Source organism: Hylobates moloch, unplaced genomic scaffold (assembly GCF_009828535.3).
Source record: "Hylobates moloch isolate HMO894 unplaced genomic scaffold, HMol_V3 SCAFFOLD_3, whole genome shotgun sequence".
Lineage (NCBI taxonomy): Eukaryota > Metazoa > Chordata > Mammalia > Primates > Hylobatidae > Hylobates > Hylobates moloch.
The window spans coordinates 10,163,684-10,183,009 of record NW_026652278.1 but is presented as its reverse complement, the minus strand read 5'-3'; the positions used below and the strand labels follow the sequence as shown (position 1 = coordinate 10,183,009).

At 42.6% G+C, this 19,326-nt stretch overlaps 1 protein-coding gene across 1 annotated transcript in view; it reads left to right on the top strand.

The window, feature by feature from the left end:
• The window catches only part of BUB3 (BUB3 mitotic checkpoint protein), a 156,551-nt gene extending 140,731 nt beyond the window's left edge, over positions 1 to 15,820 (top strand). Inside the window, exon 8 of the mRNA XM_058435921.1 lies at positions 15,775 to 15,820. Within this exon, the coding sequence (XP_058291904.1) occupies positions 15,775 to 15,805 (31 nt within the window). The 3' untranslated portion in view covers positions 15,806 to 15,820. The remainder of the gene's footprint in view (positions 1 to 15,774) is intronic.
• Positions 15,821 to 19,326: the final 3,506 nt, after the last annotated feature.

Below are 19,326 nucleotides of genomic sequence, written 5' to 3'. Positions count from 1 at the left end.
AGAGGGGCCAGGCCATGGACCTTTCCTAACTGGCTGTGTGATCTGGGCACTTGCTTGATTTCTCTAGGCCCCCTCTTCTTATCTCAAAGTGGAGGCAACAGAGAAATGAGGAGCCATGAAGTGTTTGCCACAGGGGTGAATTTCAGTCACATCTCCTGGCATCTGTTTCTGACTCATGGACTAATTTTCTCCAATGGCAACATATGTATCCAAATAAACCTGCCTCAGTGATACATGCAGTGTCACAGTTTGTAAGCCCAAATAATAAGTGAGCTTATTATTTCTTCATTGGAAAGAATGGCCCAATGCCCCTGCCATTCCAGAAATGGCTTTTTAATTTTTGATTTGTGTTTTTTTTTTTTTTTTTTTTTATGGAGTCTTGCTCTCTCACCCAAGCTAGAGTGCAGTGGTGCAATCTTGGCTCACTGCAAACTTGGCCTCCTAGGTTCAAGTGATTCTTCTGCCTCAGCCTCCCAAGAAGCTGTGATTACAGGCATGCACCACCAGGCCCAGCTAATTTTTGTATTTTTAGTAGAGATGGAGTTTCACCATGTTGACCAGGCTGGTCTCAAACTCTTGACCTCAGGTGTTCTGCCCATGTTGGCCTCTCAAAGTGCTGGGATTATAGGCGTGAGCCACTGCACCTGGTCTTTGATTGGTGTTTTGAAATGAATTGTTAGGTCTCATAAAACTGTTTAAAAATAAATCCACAGATACAGACAGGGCACTGACAAAGGAAATAGGGACAGTAGATGTACAATGAAGGGGAAAACATCATGACAAAGCTAGAAAAATGAATTAGACATTTGCCATTAGAACTGGCCTGAAAACGAGCCCAGTGCTAATTGATACAGCGGGTCTTTGCATGAACGCACAGTGGCAGGAGGAGCCCCGCCCCTTTCTGGTCCAGCTGTCCCTTCTCCCAGTCCTGAGTCATCTTCAGCTGCCTCCAAGCTGCAGCCTCGGGTTGGCAGCTCATAATAGGCAGTGGAATTAGATCTGACCTTTGCAATTGTGGCTTTTTAAAAATTATTAAATTTAAAAATGGTTAAACCTCAAATGAGCTGAAATCTTTTGTACAAAGAACCTGTCTATCATTGCTTTTGTCCGTAAAATATATTTAACCTCAACCACGTAATTACAGCCAGTGAATCCACCAGGCCAGTTGGGTTTATTATGTGCATAGAGAGCTCAGCCATTCTCATCTGAAAAGGACAGTGCCGGTTCCCTTGCAGGCATTTTCTTGAGTTGCTTGGCAAAAGCTATAGTCAGGAAGTTGAATCTTGTCTGGAATAGCTTCCACTTTACTTCCTTGCCCCTCCCCCACCAACAATCTAGGTTGAGCAAAAAAAATGCTTCACAATTAGAGAGAAATGCCCAACAAAGGAGTTAGCCAGGCTGACAGCACATCCTGGGGGAGAATGTGTGTGAGCAGCAGGGATTGAGGGCCCACATCAGCATCCTGCAACCCAGAAGCTAAGGCCCAGCCTCATACCCAGCTGCAGTTTCCAAGCAGGGCAGAGAGGGGTCTGTGGAAGTCCAGTGGCTTACAAAGCACTGATGCTAAACAGGATTCTGGGAATCTAGACTTCCCCAGTGAAGCTGGAAGAGCACTGTCTTGAGAGTCCAATACACTTGAGTGAAGGTTTATATCTCTGCTGCTTGTTTGATGTGTGAATTTGGCAAGTCATTAAACTGTGCTGAGCCCCAGTTTTCTTATGTGTAAAATAGGGAGGCTGAGGTGGGTGGGTCACTTGAGGTCAGGAGTTTGAGACCAGCCTAGTCAATGTGGTGAAACCCTGTCTCTACTAAAAATACAAAAATTAGCCAAGCGTGGTGGCCTGTGCTTGTAGTTCCAACTACTTGGGAGGTTGAGGCACAGGAATTGCTTGAACCTGGGAGGCGGAGGTTGCAGTGAGCCAAGATCACATCACTGAACTCCAACCTGGGTGACAGAGTGAGACTCCTTCTCAAAAGAAAAATAAATAGGGGTTAAAAATAAATAAATCTAAACCATGTGGGGTGCTTGTTGTTGAAATGAGATAATATGTGTCAAATCCTTAGCACAGTGCTTGGCACAAAGAAATCAGTTACTATTCTTTTCCTTTACTTCTTCCTCCTTCTACTTTTTCCTCTTGGAAAACAGACCATGAAAATAGCCAAATAAGTTGTGTGTGCATGTGCATGGCAGGGGTAGGGGGAGGACCTGCTGTATTAAATGTCAGGATGGAGTACAAAGCTATAGTCATTGTGATAGTGTGGTACTGGCCCAACAGTTGATAAAAGTGTAATGGAACCAAACAGGGCCCAGAAACAGACCATGCATTAATCACACTGCAGTCCAGTGGGGAAAAGCATGGATTACTCAGTCAATATTGCTGGGAATATTGGTTAACCATGTGGGAGAAATGAAATGGGATCCCTACCTCACACCATACCCAAAACGGATCCCAGATGGATTAAATGTGAAAGGCAAAACTGGAACATTTTAAGAAGAAAATAAAGGACTCTACTTCATGACCTCAGGGTAGGACAGGATTTCTTAAGCAAAACACAAAAGGTTGATAAGTTAGAGTAATTAAAATTCAGAATTTATCTCAACAAAAACTTGAATAAGATACTTGCAATATATAACAAAAAATTAGTATTCAGAATATAGACAAATGGGAAATAATAATAAAAACAACAACAACAACAACCGAGTACAAACAGGGGCAAAAGACATGAATAGACATCTTAATAGGAAGAGTAACTGGAATGCCCAATTAACATGTGAAAAGATGCTCGACCTCATTTGTAATCAGGAAAATGCCAATTAAAACCACAATGGGCTGGGCGATGTGGCTCACACCTGTATTCCCAGCACTTTGGGAGGCCAAGGCGGGTGGATCACTTGAGATCAGGAGTTCGAGAACAGCCTGGCTGACATGGTGAAACCCCATCTCTACAAAATACAAAAATTAGCTGGATGTGGTGGCACATGCTTGTAATTCCATCTACTTGGGAGGCTGAGACAGGAGAATCGCTTGAACCTGGGAGACGGAAGTTGCAGTGAGCCGTGATTACACCACTGCACTCCAGCCTGGGCAAGAGTGATACTCCATCTCAAAAACAAACAAGCAAACGAACAAAACAAACCACATTGGTCTACCATTTTATACTTGTCAGGTTAACAAAAGCTAAGAGGTCTGACAAACATGGAAATAGGTGCTGTTTGAGTGAGTGTGTGGATGAAAAAGAACAGAACCAGGAAATGGGTCCCGGAGAGAACCCATTTTGCCAACTGAGCTCTCTTGGGGCTTCTCTTCCCACTTAATGTCTGTTATTAGTGTCATGCAGTGTACACTGTTATTAAACTCTTAACACAAAAAATAAAGCTGCTGTGGTGGGGCATAGCTGTGAGCTTTGGTCTCCAGGCCATTTATCTAATGAAAGGACATAGAGCTGTGGGAAAGAACAGCTGGAATGTTCTATTTCCTAAAGGTTGTGGGGACAGTGGTTTTGAGGCATAGGCAAAGATGTTGGTGGAAGGGAGCTGGTCCTCTGAAATGCCCATTAGTTTAAGAGCATTTTCAATTAAGTAAAATAAAAAAATTAAAATAAGTATTCTTTTAATTTTAGAGCACGTGGGAAGACTCTTCACTCTGAGGCATTAGGACCAGGCCCCACTGGGGAAATGTGGGACGTTTGTTTCTCCTGCTTCCCACCCAACCCTTCTGCACCTTTTTCTTCCAGGCACATTAAAAATGCCCTGCTCCTCAGTATAATGGACCTGAAGGAATGCAAATAGTCTATTGTTTCAATAGAACATGGATTAACTCTCCTGAAATAATGTGTCGCCGGCCGACAGTAATACCTTTTTTGGACCCGGTATGGTATCACAATGACCTGGAAATAATGGGTCAATGAAAACACTTGGAGTTCAATGTGTTATTTTCTTATTTGTTTCTGCAGAAAAATCTCAGTTTGGGTTCTGTTCCTGGTCATTTAGCAAAGGTCCTCAATGTGATCCATTGTCTTTTATGACAAAGAGGTCGAGGGTTTACGTGACCAGCCGAAGGCAAGTCTGCCGGGAGCCTTGGTTTTCTGCTTATGCAACAGTGTCAAAACCACTTTTAAAAATGCCATCCCATGGAAATCACCAACAGGAGGAGCTTATTGCCAGAAATCTTAATTTGATTACTAGTAGGGATTTTACTTACGATTGTGAAGTTAAAACAGAACTGCTCCCTCTCTTTGGGAGGGATTTTTCCCATCCTCTTCCATATTCAAGATTGGTTAAAAAATCTCTGCCCAAAATTGATCTGAGCAGGGCTCAAGAAATGAAGAGGATCTCTGGCTAATAGCAGGTGCATTTTAATCACAAGGCCTACTTGATCATGTATGGCTTCCCTGTGCCTTACAAAGACAGATTTTTAAATGTGTGTAACATTAGAATATGGAAAGCCTCGGCCATTCCACCCTGCCCCATGAAGACTTACACAGTCCCAATGCTTAAAATATGGAGAGAGGAACAATTAACATTATGTTTCCAGTGCGGGTGGTGGCCCTAAGTAGCTTATGGGCTCTGTGTCCACCTAGAAGCAATAAAGTTATGTTATTATTGCATTAAATAAAAGAAACATCTTAATCATTATATATGAAGACCTCTTTTTTAGTGGCCGGCAGAACGAGGGGTAAGACCGGCTTTTCTTTCCCTTCACAGCTCACTTGAGACCAGGAGAACAGGCAGAGAAGCCTGGAAATCCGGATGGCTTCTAATTGTCTCTTTACAGCCAACTAGGCTACCAAAATGATTGTCTTTTTCTCTCCAAGCCTTACTGACCTGTGGCTAATGAGATTTGTGCTTCGATTAGTTGTAGAACATAAATTAGCTAATCAATGGCAATGGATTCACATTATTTCTCATACATGAGTTCCGCTGCAGTGATCTGTATTTAATATTCAAATCAATTTCGAATGCTCAGGATGATTCCGTTAATGTGGCATGCTGGAAGCTGGCAGCATCTGTAGCCTCCTGGCCGATGAGGACTAGGCCAAGCCTGGATGATACACCTGCCTCTCATTGGCTTCCGGAGCTTTGCAGATTGCCTTGCCTTCCATTACACAGGGTGAGGGGCAAATGGGGTTCGACAGAAAGCTTGTGGAAAAAGCAAAAGAAAATCCAGGAGCACGTACAGCAGAGGTGGCCTCTTTCCTGAACAGGAAATCAAAAAGCAGGCGAGCTAATTTCAGGTTTTTGATGTGCAAACTTTGCAAAGAGCGAGGTTGTCAGTCAGTGTCTTCACTTTTTAGCACCGAGAAGCATATTTTTGCTCTTCGCTGTAATTGTCTCATCTGTACAATTAACTGGCATCTTGGCATAAAATGTGGAAATTTGTACAGTCTTCTAGGCATCTGTGGGCTTTATGGTACAAGTTCTGTTAGTACTGAAGCCACAGAAAATTAAGTGTTCCCCAAAGAACTTCCAGATGTGCTTTATTCTAATAGGGTCATTATACAGTAAATTAAAAAGCAGGGTAAATGGAACTGTAAAATTTAAATTACTCTGAAACCACATCTCTTTGCTTTGAGCATTCATTTGTGGGGTTGCATTTGCAATAAATGTGAATTAGGCAGCTGCAATAACTGTTAATCATATATTTATAAAATAGTAATGAGGAAATGAATAGCAGAGTAAGACAGCTGCACATTTCTCTAATAGTGTGTCAACTGTGAGCATAATAAGATGTGGAACACTGTTTGGTGCTGGGCTGATAATACAGCTGAATGTAAGAGATCGCTTCAGCCTCTTAACTTTACATGAAATTTCACATAAAATCCATAAAAGCCCATAATAATGCATTATGCCTCTGAATTGTATTCAATATTTTTCTTTGCTTTGATTTTTTGAAATGAGCTCTACTTTCACCAAAGTCATCTTCCGGAGATCGGTGAGGCTTTTGTTTCAGGCGATGTCGGGCTTCTAAGATTGCAATTGGATTTAAAGAAACCAGCGCCAATGCAGGCAAGGAGTGGATGGTGGTGCTTTGTTTTGTTTTCTCTGGGTTGCTGTACATGGCCAGAGGGATGCTTTGTCCTGGGCTGAGGACACTGTCTGTACAGGCCATCCCAGCTGCCTCCCGATGTCAGGATTCTGGAGAGAGGCCATTCACGGTTGACCAGAGTCCCTAGACTGCCAGTTTGGCCTGATGGGAACAGAGACATCACCTTCAGCCACTTCCAAACATCTAGGTGGGCTGAGGCTGGGTACTCAGGGAGGACCTAGGAAAGGTGGTGTGAATCTCAAGGACCAGTGTCTGGGGAGGACGGTTTTCCTTCCTGCATGCATGCTGAGCTGACTCCAGGCTTTCTCAGGGCTGGTGATAGTGCCTGCTGGTTTGGTGATGATTATATCTGAGTTCGAGAGGAGGATGACAACTGAGTCAGTCTTAGCAAGGCAAGGAATGGGGATAGCTCTTCTGTGGAGCTCTGGAAGCTCGGAAGCCTCCTGGCCTCATCTAGCTTGGTTTTCGGATAAACTCCTCTGTAGTGCCTACTGAAACTGAGGCTTTGGGATACATTTCCTTTTGTGCGTCATGAGAGCAGGGGAGGGGACACTGAGGTGGAGTGCTCATGTGGAGGGTGGTCCTGGGACAATCTCATCGTGTCCCTCCACTGCATAGCATTGCTGGGAGCAAGCAGATGTTCTTTAGAGTGTCGTTCAGAGCTCTGCAGGAGCTGGCCCAATCACCTCTCCTTCCACAACTCACATTAAACATAGGGTCCTAGACAGGCCATGGTCTTGAATTTGGTAGCTTTGAGTCTTCTGTTTCCTTGGTCTGGAATGTTCTTCCCTGCTTGCAAACTGCAGTTGTTCTTGGGCTTCCCCTATGTGAAGCTTTCCCAGACTCTTGGGCACCTTTTCTTACTCCCTATGTGCTATATGTGCATCCCCATTACAACAGTCTTACTGCATCTTGGGGTTCTAGAATCTAGCACCAGCCACTCCTCAGACTGAGGGCTCTGTAAGCGTGTCTGAATTTTGGTGCTTGATACATCTTGTTTTGCAGAATGAGTGCATGAATGCAGTCACCGGATGTTGGTATAAGTTCAGAGAAAATGACCTGGAAGAGTTTGACTTAAACTCTGTAGATATTTCTAAGACTAGGATAGGTCCACCTTTCCTAAGGGCAGCCTCCTGCTCTTGGGATGGAAGGGAGTTGTCTGCTAGGGACTGGAGAAGGAGCAATTCTAATGGAAAGTTGCCCTGAGATGCGCAATGTGGGATGTCTCAAAATAGAGTTTGTAGCCGCACTGCCCTTCACACAAGACTCTGGGAGGACCCTCAGTGAAGGCAGTGTGCTAGGGGGAAGCTGGAGCTCATTACTGTAGTTTTCCTGAGAAGAAGGGAGAGAGGGAGGAAGAGGGGGGAGAAGGGGAGGCCAGAAGAGGGAGAGAAGAGAAATAAGAGGAAGAAGAGGAAGAAAAAGGAGGAGGAGGAGGAGGAGGGGGAGACTGTTGTATACACATACACTGAACACTCTGTGATCTCCTAAAACTAAGTTCACTTCCCAATAGTTCAGTATTGAATTTTTTTTTAGTATTGAATTTTTTTTTTTTTTTTTGAGACAGATTCTCGCTCTTTCACCCAGGCTGGAGTGCAGTGGCGCAATCTCGGCTCACTGCAGGCTCTGCCCCCCGGGGTTCACGCCATTCTCCTGCCTCAGCCTCCCGCGTAGCTGGGACTACAGGCGCCCGCCACCTCGCCCAGCTAATTTTTTGTATTTTTAGTAGAGACGGGGTTTCACTGTGTTAGCCAGGATGGTCTCGATCTCCTGACCTCATGATCCGCCTGCCTTGGCCTCCCAAAGTGCTGGGATTACAGGTGTGAGCCACCACGCCCGGCCGTATTGAATTTTTTAACCAACTTTTTTTTAAATTACAAAAGTACTGTATGGTCATTATAGAAAATGTGGAAAGTACGGAAGTACAAAGAAGAAAATAAATCTTCCCCATAACCATCCATACCTAGATATAACTCCTGTTAATATTTATGTGCTTTCATGGTCTTTGTTTTATTTGTATCTATATCCAAGAATCCAAATATAATTATACTGTACATTATATTCTGAAAATTTTCATTCACTATATTAAGAACATATTTCATATCATCAAATGTTCTTTTTCATCATAATACATCACTTAATGTGACTCCCTAGAATGTCCAACGTAAAGAACTCCATAATTCACTCATTCTCTGATTTTAAAAAATTCCATAGTTTAACCATTCTTTATATGTTTATCATTCACTTATTGTCTATTTAACTGTTCTCTATTTATCTAATATTTATGAACATTTTTGATCTTTTAAATAATGTCATATTAAAGTTATTAACCTTTGCCAATTTCATAAGTAAAGCTTAATTTCAATTTGTTTTATTTCTAATAAAGCAGAAATTTTTCCGTTTTTTTGCTTACTTTTATATATATCATATATATAAGAATTATCTTATAAGTATATATATTATCTGTCATATATAAGTATTATATATGTCATATGTAAGTATTATATATGACATATGTAAGTATTATATATGTCATATGTATTATATATGTCATATGTATTATATATGTCATATGTAAGTATATCTTTCATATATAAGTATTATCTTATATATGTCATGTATAAGTACTATCTTATATATGTCATGTATAAGTACTATCTTACATATGTCATATATAAGTACTATCTTATATATGTCATATATAAGTACTATCTTATATATGTCATATATGGGTATAATCTTATATATGTCATATATGAGTATTATCTTATATATGTCATATTTAAGTATAAGTATTATATATGTCATATATAAGTATTATATATGACATATATAAGTATTATATATGACATATATAAGTATTATATATGACATATATAAGTATTATATATAATCATCTCAAAGGAAATATATATATTATTCATATATTGTATATTATATATGAGAAATATATACATTAAATGTGTATGTATATTTGTGTATCTGTACACACATAATATATATTATTTACATATAATATATAAGAAAAACATATTTAATATATATACACACATATGTATTTTCTTTGATATGTATATTATATATATATATATTTTTTGACTTAAGTACAGCCGTCATTAACTGAGGGAAGAGTGCCAGCACCGAGTGTTTTATGGGATGCGTTATTTCATTTAGACCTCACATTCATCCCATGAGTAGCCACTATGCTCTACATTTAGTGTGGGCTTCTGAGGCTTGGCGAGGTTGAGGACACTACCATGAGGTGCTCGGGTGAAGCATGTTGTACTGGAATGCCTGTTTCATCATTTTTCTACTTAGGTGCTGGCAGCTTTCTTTTTATTTTATTGGAGTTGTTTAAATTTATTGGAATTGTCTGCATGTTAAGTATTTAATTCATTGTCTTTGTACATATACCATAGAGTTTTAAGTGGAAGCTGTAGTGTCCCAATGTTTCCCACAAAGAAGGGGAAAAGGCAAGCAACTCATTGCTTTCTCCATTTTGATTTTGTTGGGTGGCTTACCTGCTTGTAGCCCCACTTCCTAGATTCTTTCCCTTTGTCATCTCATGGTGTCTTCGCCATGTGCAAGGTGGGTGGAGTGACGTTTACTCGTTCATTTGAGGGGACTGAAGCCTGCCCAGTGTTAGAGAGTTGGCGGGCAAGCCGATTAAAAAACAACAGCAACAAACAACACCTTCGTTGGGGGTTTTGTTTTTTGGTGGTTGTTTTTTAAATTGGCTTGCCTGCCATGAGCAACAAGAACCAACCAAATCAAACCAAACTGGACAAAAACATCTCCAACGGTGAGTCAGTTGGTTTGGATTGGGGATAGGGCTGCCAGATAAAATACAGAATGCCCATTTAGAGTTAATTTCAGATAAACAACCAATACTAAAATGACTAAAAACAGCAAAAAATACTTTTGAACAGTCCCAGGCAATATTTGGGACATACTTACACTTAAAATTTTTTTGTTATTGCTTATCTGGGACCCTTGTATTTTTATGTACTTGAGCTTACAGCCCTAAGTGGGGAAAGCCTGCTATGACTGAGGACAGAGTCAGAGGGACCAAAAGAGGAAAGACGAGCTGACTGGCCGAGTTCACTTTGTTTTTAAACTTTGCTCTCATTCCTCTTCATCCGGTTTGGGTACACTGACTAATGCGAGGTTGAAGGCCTGGAACCTGACCGCCTCTGCTTGGATGCACCGGTGTGGGGTGTGGGTGGTGGTGGGAGGCCTTGCATTTCTGGAGCTGCCTAATGCTTCCTCATTCTTCTGGGGTTGGGGTTGGGATTCCTCATTCTTCTGTGGGTGGGAGGGATTGGTTACAACAGAAGCCAAGATATTATATGGTCTTCCTTTTAAATAACAGAACATACAAAATCCTACTTTCTTTTCTGAATAAAAAAGTAGTAATGTGAGTAGGCAGGGAAGGTGTCTGACCAAAATACCAATTTATAATGATCATTGTGGAAAACTTCTGAATAAGAAAGAAGAAAATTCAGTCACTCAGAATCCCATCACCCAGAGAAAAGCACTGTTAGTATGTTAGCATTTCAGCATATTTCCTTCCAGTCTTTTTTCCCATGCTTCTTTTGTTCTTCTAACTATAAAGTCTGGAATCCCAGGTCAACGTGGCCCCCTTTTCAGAGGCATAGAGAATGTTGGGGTTCGAGTGGGAGCTCAGTGATATTGAAGTGCTGTCAGCTGGCCCCAACCTCTCCTAGGATATCTGGAAGGGTCGTCACTTTTTGGCCCTCATTGGGGATTGCATCCGGCTCTCTTAATGGCCTATAAACTGTGTTAGGAGTCTTTTGCAAAGACAATTTAATTGGGAATTCTAACATACATAACAGATAAAAAGGGCATTTTGGCAGTGTAAATCTAATTTAGAAGTTCAGATGAATGATATTTTAAAATCAATCAATGAGAACCATAAGACTGTTTTGAATTTGGGTTTATGAGTTACACTTGCAGCCTATAACAGCCTCAGCATCCAATTCAGGTGAGAGTATTATTTTTATAGCAGTGAACCAATTATGCTTGCAAATGGTAATTTTAAAATGTAGCTTACCTTGAAATTTAAGGATATTCATTAATTAAACAGTAATAAAGGAGAAAATTATTCTGATGTGTGCTCTTTAAAATTTTTTTTTCCTGTTTCTTTTTTTGGTCTGTGACAGATCAGAAAAACTGTGCTCAAAAACAAGTTGCAATACCAGTTAATGTACTGGGTGTGTCTCCATTGTGTTCAATTTTGGAAGGCATATCATTATAAAAATTATGTACAGTAAATAATTAATTTGAATTTAATATTTGAAGACCCCATGAGTGCCCAGAACAGCCCCAGAATTCTAGAGAAAAGGTTGGGGGAAGCCTGCCCCTGTCCATGGCTCTCTGGACAACAAGATTGTGTTGGGCTGACCAATCCCAATGTCATCTTGGGATCAAAAGGCTCTTACTGGAGGCTGAGCCCATGATATGCTCTTACACCACCACTGCTGGCCCCCAGCATGGATGCACGTGCTTCTACAGAAGACTGTAGGTATTCAATGGTTATCTTTTCTTCTCTCTGGGATAGTAATGGCTACCATTTATTGAGCATCTACTAAGTGCCAGACCCTGTGTGGTGGCTTTACATCATTAGGAATATCCTATGATAGAGAAATTAAGAATACTTACACTGCTCCCAGGCACAGGCATAAATGTGACTGAAGGAACATTCTGGAAAGCCTCTTAAGGTGGGGAAAAGTCTGACTGACCATAGCCAAAGGACCTTCTGGGAGGGTAGGTTTAGTAAGCCACACAGCCGTGGCTTTGATGAATGGGCTATTCCACTGCAGGGTAGGCCTCTGTCCCCAGGTCCGCCCTTTCTCTATCCTCTTTCCTCTCCTTTAAGTAAAACGAGATATGGCTATGATGTCACCCAGGGAATATTGGTTGAGGAATGAATGAATGGGGTAAAACAGGAGCCTCTCAGGGTGCATGTGTGTCTCGATGCAGCCTGACAGAGTATAAGCAGAGCAGTAGCTTGAAGAAGGTTGATGGCTAAGGCCGCCCCTTATTCCATGTACAACAGTGAGCAAGTTACATGACCTTTCTGAAGTGCAGCTTTCTCATCTAAAAAATGGGGCAAACAACAATAATAATGATGATAGTCAACAGTTATAGGGGATTCATCCCCTGTGCTATATGCCAGATGCTGTTCTAAATATGTCACCTGCATTAACTCATTTAATTGTCACAACAACCTTCCCTATGGAGGAGGTATTTTTATCACCTCAATTAGCAGATGAAGAAATAGAGATACACATGGGTTAAGACACTTGCACAGGCTCAGCTAGGCAATCTGAGTCCATTCTCTTAACTTTGATACTCTCCTGCTCCTATGTAAAAGGTGCATTTGGGTGTGTTCCAGAGCCATTTTCCCCTTTTCTGAGAATTGCCCTTCACCTCCCATGTGTCCTTGCAGCCAGGATTATTCTATGTGATTTGTCTCCTTGAGCATGGATTGGGCCAGAGTGGACACTGGACTCAAGATGAGTCTTCACATCCTCTCTAAGAATGTGGGTTGGGATTCCAAGATGTGCATCAGTCTTCACTGTTTGCTTAAACTCAAGATGTGTGGAGTCAGGTAGTGGGGGATGTCTCTGGCCACATGATGTTCGAGGCAGAGAAAAGTGAGAGTTTTCTGCAGACCCAGGTGGAGACCAAGTCCTCAGGTCCTCATGCTGCTTCCTCCTGAGGACTGTAGTAAAGCTCTCTCTTCCCCTCCCGAGAGAGTGTGAATGGGTATCTGTTTCTTTCAAGAACAGGGGTGCAATGTGAAGAGCACATTAAACTACGTCTGTGGAAAGATATGTTCTGATCTCAAGACAAATTCTACTTTACAATGCTTTCAAAGTTATTAGGTAGTAAGCCGTTGCATGCTTTATAATTTAGGGTTAACACTAGGACGAATCCTCTGCACTGTGTTAACCGGATAGAAGTATCCTTTATTTCATGGAGAAGACACTGTACCATGAGGCTATGTCCCCACATGGGTGGTACTTGTGGACTCCAGTGAGACTCCCTAATAAAGCCCAGCTCCCCATAGACTCTAAGTCACATTGGGTTGAGTTCCATTAGTAATGTCTGGCCGCAACAAAGAGGTGGGTTCAATAGGTTGCTGTGGATCCTTTGTGAAGAACTGCTAATCTCCCCCAAATTACTGCCCTTTGAATGTCTACTGCATCCAGCTTTCTTTTTGTAGATTGGCTCCATTTAAAGTGATTAAAGTGGAGATCTGATTGGATAACTTCATCCAAATTCTGTAAACGCCACTTCCGCACAAACGGTTGCTTGCAATCAATTTAATTTTTCAAATAAAATGATTAAATTGCTATTATTGTCAGATCATTTTTTTATTAAGAAAACCTTTTAAAATGTTAATTATTGGGCCCCTTGAAACACTTTCATCTTTCCCGACTTGCTCTCGAGCAGAAAATGTCTGCTTGTGCCTCACACCAACCCCAGGGAAATGCAGGCTTCCCTTTTTACACCTGCAACTATTCTCCTTAGCTCTAATATTTATGCGAATTTAACTTTAATTTTTCTGCCTTTCATCTTCTGAATTAGTCATATAATGCACAGATCACTCCTTCACTGCTTCTTTCCTGTTTATTTGCCTTAACAATAGATTCATTAACTAGATTTGGGTGCTCAAGCCATGTAACCACATCCATTTCAAAGGAAGATTTAATGGCATTTCATATTTTTCTACATTAAGGAAGATTAAAGTATATTACAATACCCTTTACTGCCCTATTTTCTTCATTTTAAAAGTGGTCAGTTTCAAAATTTTTTCCCTCTCTTTCTTTCATCTGCAGTGTTCGATAAATTGTCCAGGCCTTTCAGATGATAGTCCCAGCAAATTGAGTTCTATATTACAACTCAGACGCATTGTTTAGCCCATCAGCAGTCAGATAAAGCACCCCTATTCACACAGGACATCAAAAGAACAAATATATGTTCGAAGTGGGTAAAAAGAGGACTGAGACTCGGATATTTCATTTTCTTAATTGTTAGTGATTATTTGGCTAGTTTCAGAGTGATCACTGTGCTGACTCTGAACCGAGACTTACTTGCCTGATGTAATAGTGGTGTGAAATTCATATCCGCATCTACATAGACCTAGATATATATTCATGACCACAAATTACACCATTGGCAGACAGGGCAGGTACATCATCTTTAATAGCCCAAGGGGCCTTCATACTAACATTTTAATAGCAGGCAGTAATGTGAAATGCAAGATCTGGACTCATGCCTTTTTATTTTAGCCATGTACCAGCTCGCAAAATAGTCAGGGGACTGGAAGGCATTCTCAGGCTAGAGCAAGGGAGATATTAAGATTTAAGCTTTTTTATTTTTATTTTTTTGTAAGGCAGAGGAGGTCAAGGTTATTGGGCACCCCTTAGGCTGAAATTTCATTCAGGCATGCCATCTATCAGCCCAATTCGTTGAGGGAGCCTTCCCCCATCTCAATAAATGCAGCATAACCTTGCTTGACACTGAGTCTAAACAAAGTTTTGGGATGTTGGTAAGATGTGGGAGGAAAGGGCAGAAGACAGATTTTACGACAGTACAATCATGAGGTGTAGGTTTTAGGCAATAAGCAGGTAGCCTAGTTTTCTCCAAAGAAAAAAGAAAATAATGGAAAAGTGTAACGTTCATTCGGAGGCCTCAAAGGCATAAAAAACCCAATTCCAACTGTTATAGGTCCCTGCAGGAGTCTACAAAAGAACTAAGCTTTTTAAGTAAGAAAACTAGATTCTGGCCCACAGGGCCCTGTCATTGCTGCTTAATGGATGAAACTCTTTGGATATAAATATGCTGTTTACTTCTCAGCTTCAGCTTTCATAAAATATAACCTTTTTATGATTTACAACCCACAGAAAAACTGGAGGATGGATTTTTAGCTCTGAATTGGTTGGATGTCAACAAGAAAAATATAGATAACATATCGAAGTAGCAGGGTGTTAATGCCACACAAAATGATGAAATTATTTTTGTTTAGAAAAGTTAAGTTTGTTCTTAAAGTTGTTGGGAGATGGTGGTTGTGAGAGGCAAGGCTGATGCAGACCTGAGGAAATGTCTCTCATTTTAAAGTCCTCGTCCAGTGCCTCCCAAGTTTGGACATACCGACTTTAGTTCCCAATTGCTAATGTCTTATTGAAAAGTCTGGGCTAATCACAGATTTTTCAAAAATGGGAATGGTCGTTCTTGGTCTAAATCACTCAGGATTTTCAAGTGCTGCATTTTGGTCACATCTTCCAACATCAAATGTAGAAGCTGCCCTGATCCGGCAGGTGGGAGATGATAGAACAAGTCTTTTTTTTTTTTTTCCCACAAAGATAACTGAAAAAAATGAAAAGGCAAAACCTAGTAGGCAAGCGAATAAAGCCCCCAAATAAGCAAGCAAGCAGGTAAGCAAGCAACCCAAAGCGAAACCCTCATATCCCAAGCAACCACAAACTCTCCCCACTACAGACTGACAAAAGCCAATGCAGCCTTGGATGTTTGATTGGAAAAAGATAATTCGTCTTGGTAATTTAGCATTCAGGCATCTGTATGAGCATATACACACACATACATATTTCTCCATTCAAGTGGCCTTTTGTTCATGTTGTTCAAGTGTTTTTTTCAATAGAACATTAAAATAAAGTTGATTTTTTTTTTTTTTTAGTGCTTGGAGGAACAGCCTGATCCCTGAATGAATGAACCTGGAAGTCTGCCAATAGGACTGCCAGCCAAAGGGGTGAGGTTGTCAAAACTGAAAAGGTCTTTTCTTTTGACTGGTCTAAGCACTGGAGAAAGGGAATTTACTTTGCTTTTTGAAAGTTGCACTCAGCAAATTAAAATCTCATGCTCTGGAGGTTGAACTACCAGGTTTTCAGTCTTTCCGGAACCTAGAAAGAGTTGAGCTATGAGGCTGTGCCATGGGGAGCTGTCTTGTGGTGGCCAGAATAGTCCTTCTCACCCCTGGTCTTTTGGATTTAGACAAAAGTGTCCAGTGAGAGGAACACCAGTGGTACTCATTTCCTTGGGTGGCACTGCAGAGCCTGTCTCTGGGAGACACACATGACCCTAGAAGGTGGAATTGGCTATGCGATTTATGGGAAAAAAAAGAGACTTGGTCAGAATTTACTGCGGAAATCTTTTCACATTTAGTGCCAGCATCTACCTGCAGGATATCACGATTGCCTGGTGGGCTTCAGTCAACCAAGGTCCAGGACGAAACCACAGGAAGACTTTTGGTTTTCTATTCTACTTTCCAGAGAAATGAGGGAAATCTTCACGTGATTTATATTTGGTTAGAAGTTCCCAGGGTGGAGAGAGGGGTGGGTATTCTCAGGCAGGCCCACTCAGTCAAGTTGGCAGCCAGTGTTGGGTTCATTCAACGTTCTGTGAGCAGCTCAGAGTGCCCGGGGACTCCCAGGCCCTGTGTTGGCTGTTGGGTGGATACCAAGATCCATGTACTCATAGTTGGTTGGCATGAGTGGCTCACTAGAAGCCAGACATGGTGTGTACCAGGTGTTTGGGCCCAGAATAGTGCTTTTCCTCCTCATGGGACTCACTTTCTAGAGGCCCCCAAGCCAACAGGCAACAGATTACAGGAGAAGGTGATCAACTCTTAGGCCCTTATGGGATCACATGGAAAGGATCCTGAATGGACCTTGAAAGGGATTGACAAGAAAGCTTGCTGGTGGGAGAAGCGATGAATGTTTCTGGCATGAGGGGAACTACCATGTGGAAACATCTGGAGGTCAGAGACACTGTGGAATAACAGAGGAACAGAAGAAGTTCAGGATGGCCAGGGCACGGAGTATACACAGATTAGGCATCAACTCATAGTTCAAAATGGTGTTTACACATCCTTAGCATGTGTGTGTGTGTGTGTGTGTGTGTGTGTATAATAGGGTGGTGGGTGGGGGGGGAGGGAGAATTCTTGAAAAATGCAGATTCCTGGGTCCTATTCAGAGAATGAGGTGGGCCCCCCAACAGCCCAGAAGACAGTTGGGAGAACCCCAGGCCAGAGAACATTTGGAAGGTGCATCAGAGCACATGCCCCAAAGGTAGAAGTTTGTATGAATCCCCACTTACAGCAGGTGAGGCAGGCTCCAGATTGGCCCAGATGGCATACAGGGAGCATGGCAGGCCTTAGGGAGAAGGGGTCCTGGTAACACCATGACCCCATGAAATGCCCCTCAACCCTGCTCTCAAGAAGCTTCCAGAGCAAGCTGAGAGGCTCACTCTGTCCCTAGTAAAAGCAATTTCCCCCTCTTCAGCACACATGGGGTCCGCGCCCAAACCTATGGCACAGGGAAGGACATAGTCATATTGTTGGCCTTGCTTTACCAGCTGGGGTCCAAAATGAACTTTTCCAATTTAAATGAAATAACTCCAGTCCTCATGGCTCTGATTTCAAGAATGTCCTTCTTTGCTTTTGAGGGACCTTCCTCCCAGAAGCACACGGTTCCTTCTTAGGCCAAGAGGTTAGTCCTGGGACTGTCCCCTTCCTATGCCTCGGAGCTAATTGTCTGGATGGAGCCATGATTGCATGTGGTATCAAAAGCATCCCTGTTGTCATTGTCATTGTCATCACCATCACCATCATCACATTCTTCAGAGTGCTTTTATACACACGCAGTGGCACTTAATCTCCCTGAAAGATAAGGGAGATTTAAACTTAACGAGGGAAGGGTGGTCAAAGACCACCACATCTCCCTAAAAGTTCTGGAGGGCGTGTGTGGTGTGGGATTTTTGTTCCCATTTTACAGATGCAGAAACTGAGCTTCAGAAGTTATGGCTTGTCCAAGATTACACAGAAGATGAAGCTAGCTCCCTCTGGCAAGGACATGTCAGGAATAAGAACTTCAAGAGTGTTTTGGGCATGGAGGCACTGAACTGGGGCCTGAAAGTTGAATATGGCTGGCTTGCTGTGCTTTTCAAGTTTAAATGAAATAACTCACTGCCTTGCAGAGAGGAATGTGCCACCTGTCATCTGCTCCAGATGAGCTAGCTGTACTTGCCTTCTCTGGGTCAGTGGGGAGGCTCCATCCAAGGGAGTGGGCACAGGCAGCACGCCTGGGGAGGCTGAAGTCTCCTTATCCCCCCAGGGCCCAGTCTGCACATTCTGGAAGGGCAAGGAAGAATAAAGCAGGTTTGATGCAGGCTGGAGAGGTGTTAGAACTGGGCTGGGTCCTCCTCAAGCAGGGGAATCTCTTTTCTAGGATTCCGGCAACAATATCCCTTAATACCTGTCCCCTATTCCTGGGCCAAAAGTCTTGCCAGATATTCTTATAGCACAGAGAGCTCAGTGTGGTCTTCCAGAGGAGTTGGCAGGCCTGTCCTGGGAGTGCATGTGAATGGATGGGAGATGAAGCCCCCTCACTGCTGGGGGCCATGTGGTCTTGGGGTGCTGGGGGTCAAGAAGGGTTTTCCCTTGTGCACCCCACGATAGTGTTGAGCAGTCTGGGCAGAATTGGAAGTGACTTCTGTAGGCATGAAGTATCTTCTTCATATTAGTATTCTCAATACTCAGCAAATGATAGGGGCTCAATAAGTGTTTGATTAATGCAGAGGAGGTCTGCGCGCTTGCAAGAATTCAATAGGACATAGGCTCCTCTACCCCAGCCTGTCCAGAAAACCAACCATGCCCAGTATCTGCATACTAACAGCAGCTCATCCTCCTTGTGGCCTGCAAAAACATCCTGAAAGGATCAAATCACTTCTGGGCCACCACTTCTGCACCCTAAGCGATGGGAATAAGAATGCCTTCCTGCCCCCTAGGGAGCAGGTGTGGGTGGGAGGGGGTGCTGAGCATTTGGACCCCAGGTGAAAGGTCATGCAGTGCATTCATCAGAGGACCTGGGATGCAGCAGCCCCTGAGTCACCATGTGCAGGGGCTCAAAAACCAAACAGGGGCAGGGGAGAGTGCTCTGAGTCAGAGGAGAAGGGAGCCTCTTTCAACTGGGGTAGAAAGGAAAACTCTCTGGAAGAGGTGGCCTTGATCTGGGCTGGGATGAGGTGGAGGAGAACTTAGCCACAAGTAATGGTGGCAGCAGTGAGGGGGAGGTGGGAGTAATGGAAACAGCTGCAGTGGTGGTGACCAACGGCAGCCCACACAGACAGACTCAGCGGTAGAGAGAGTCAGCCAGGGAGCTGCTGTCCCTCGATCTCACTGTCTTCATCTGAAAACGGGGATCATGAAGTGTCCCTTCACACCTCCAGCCAG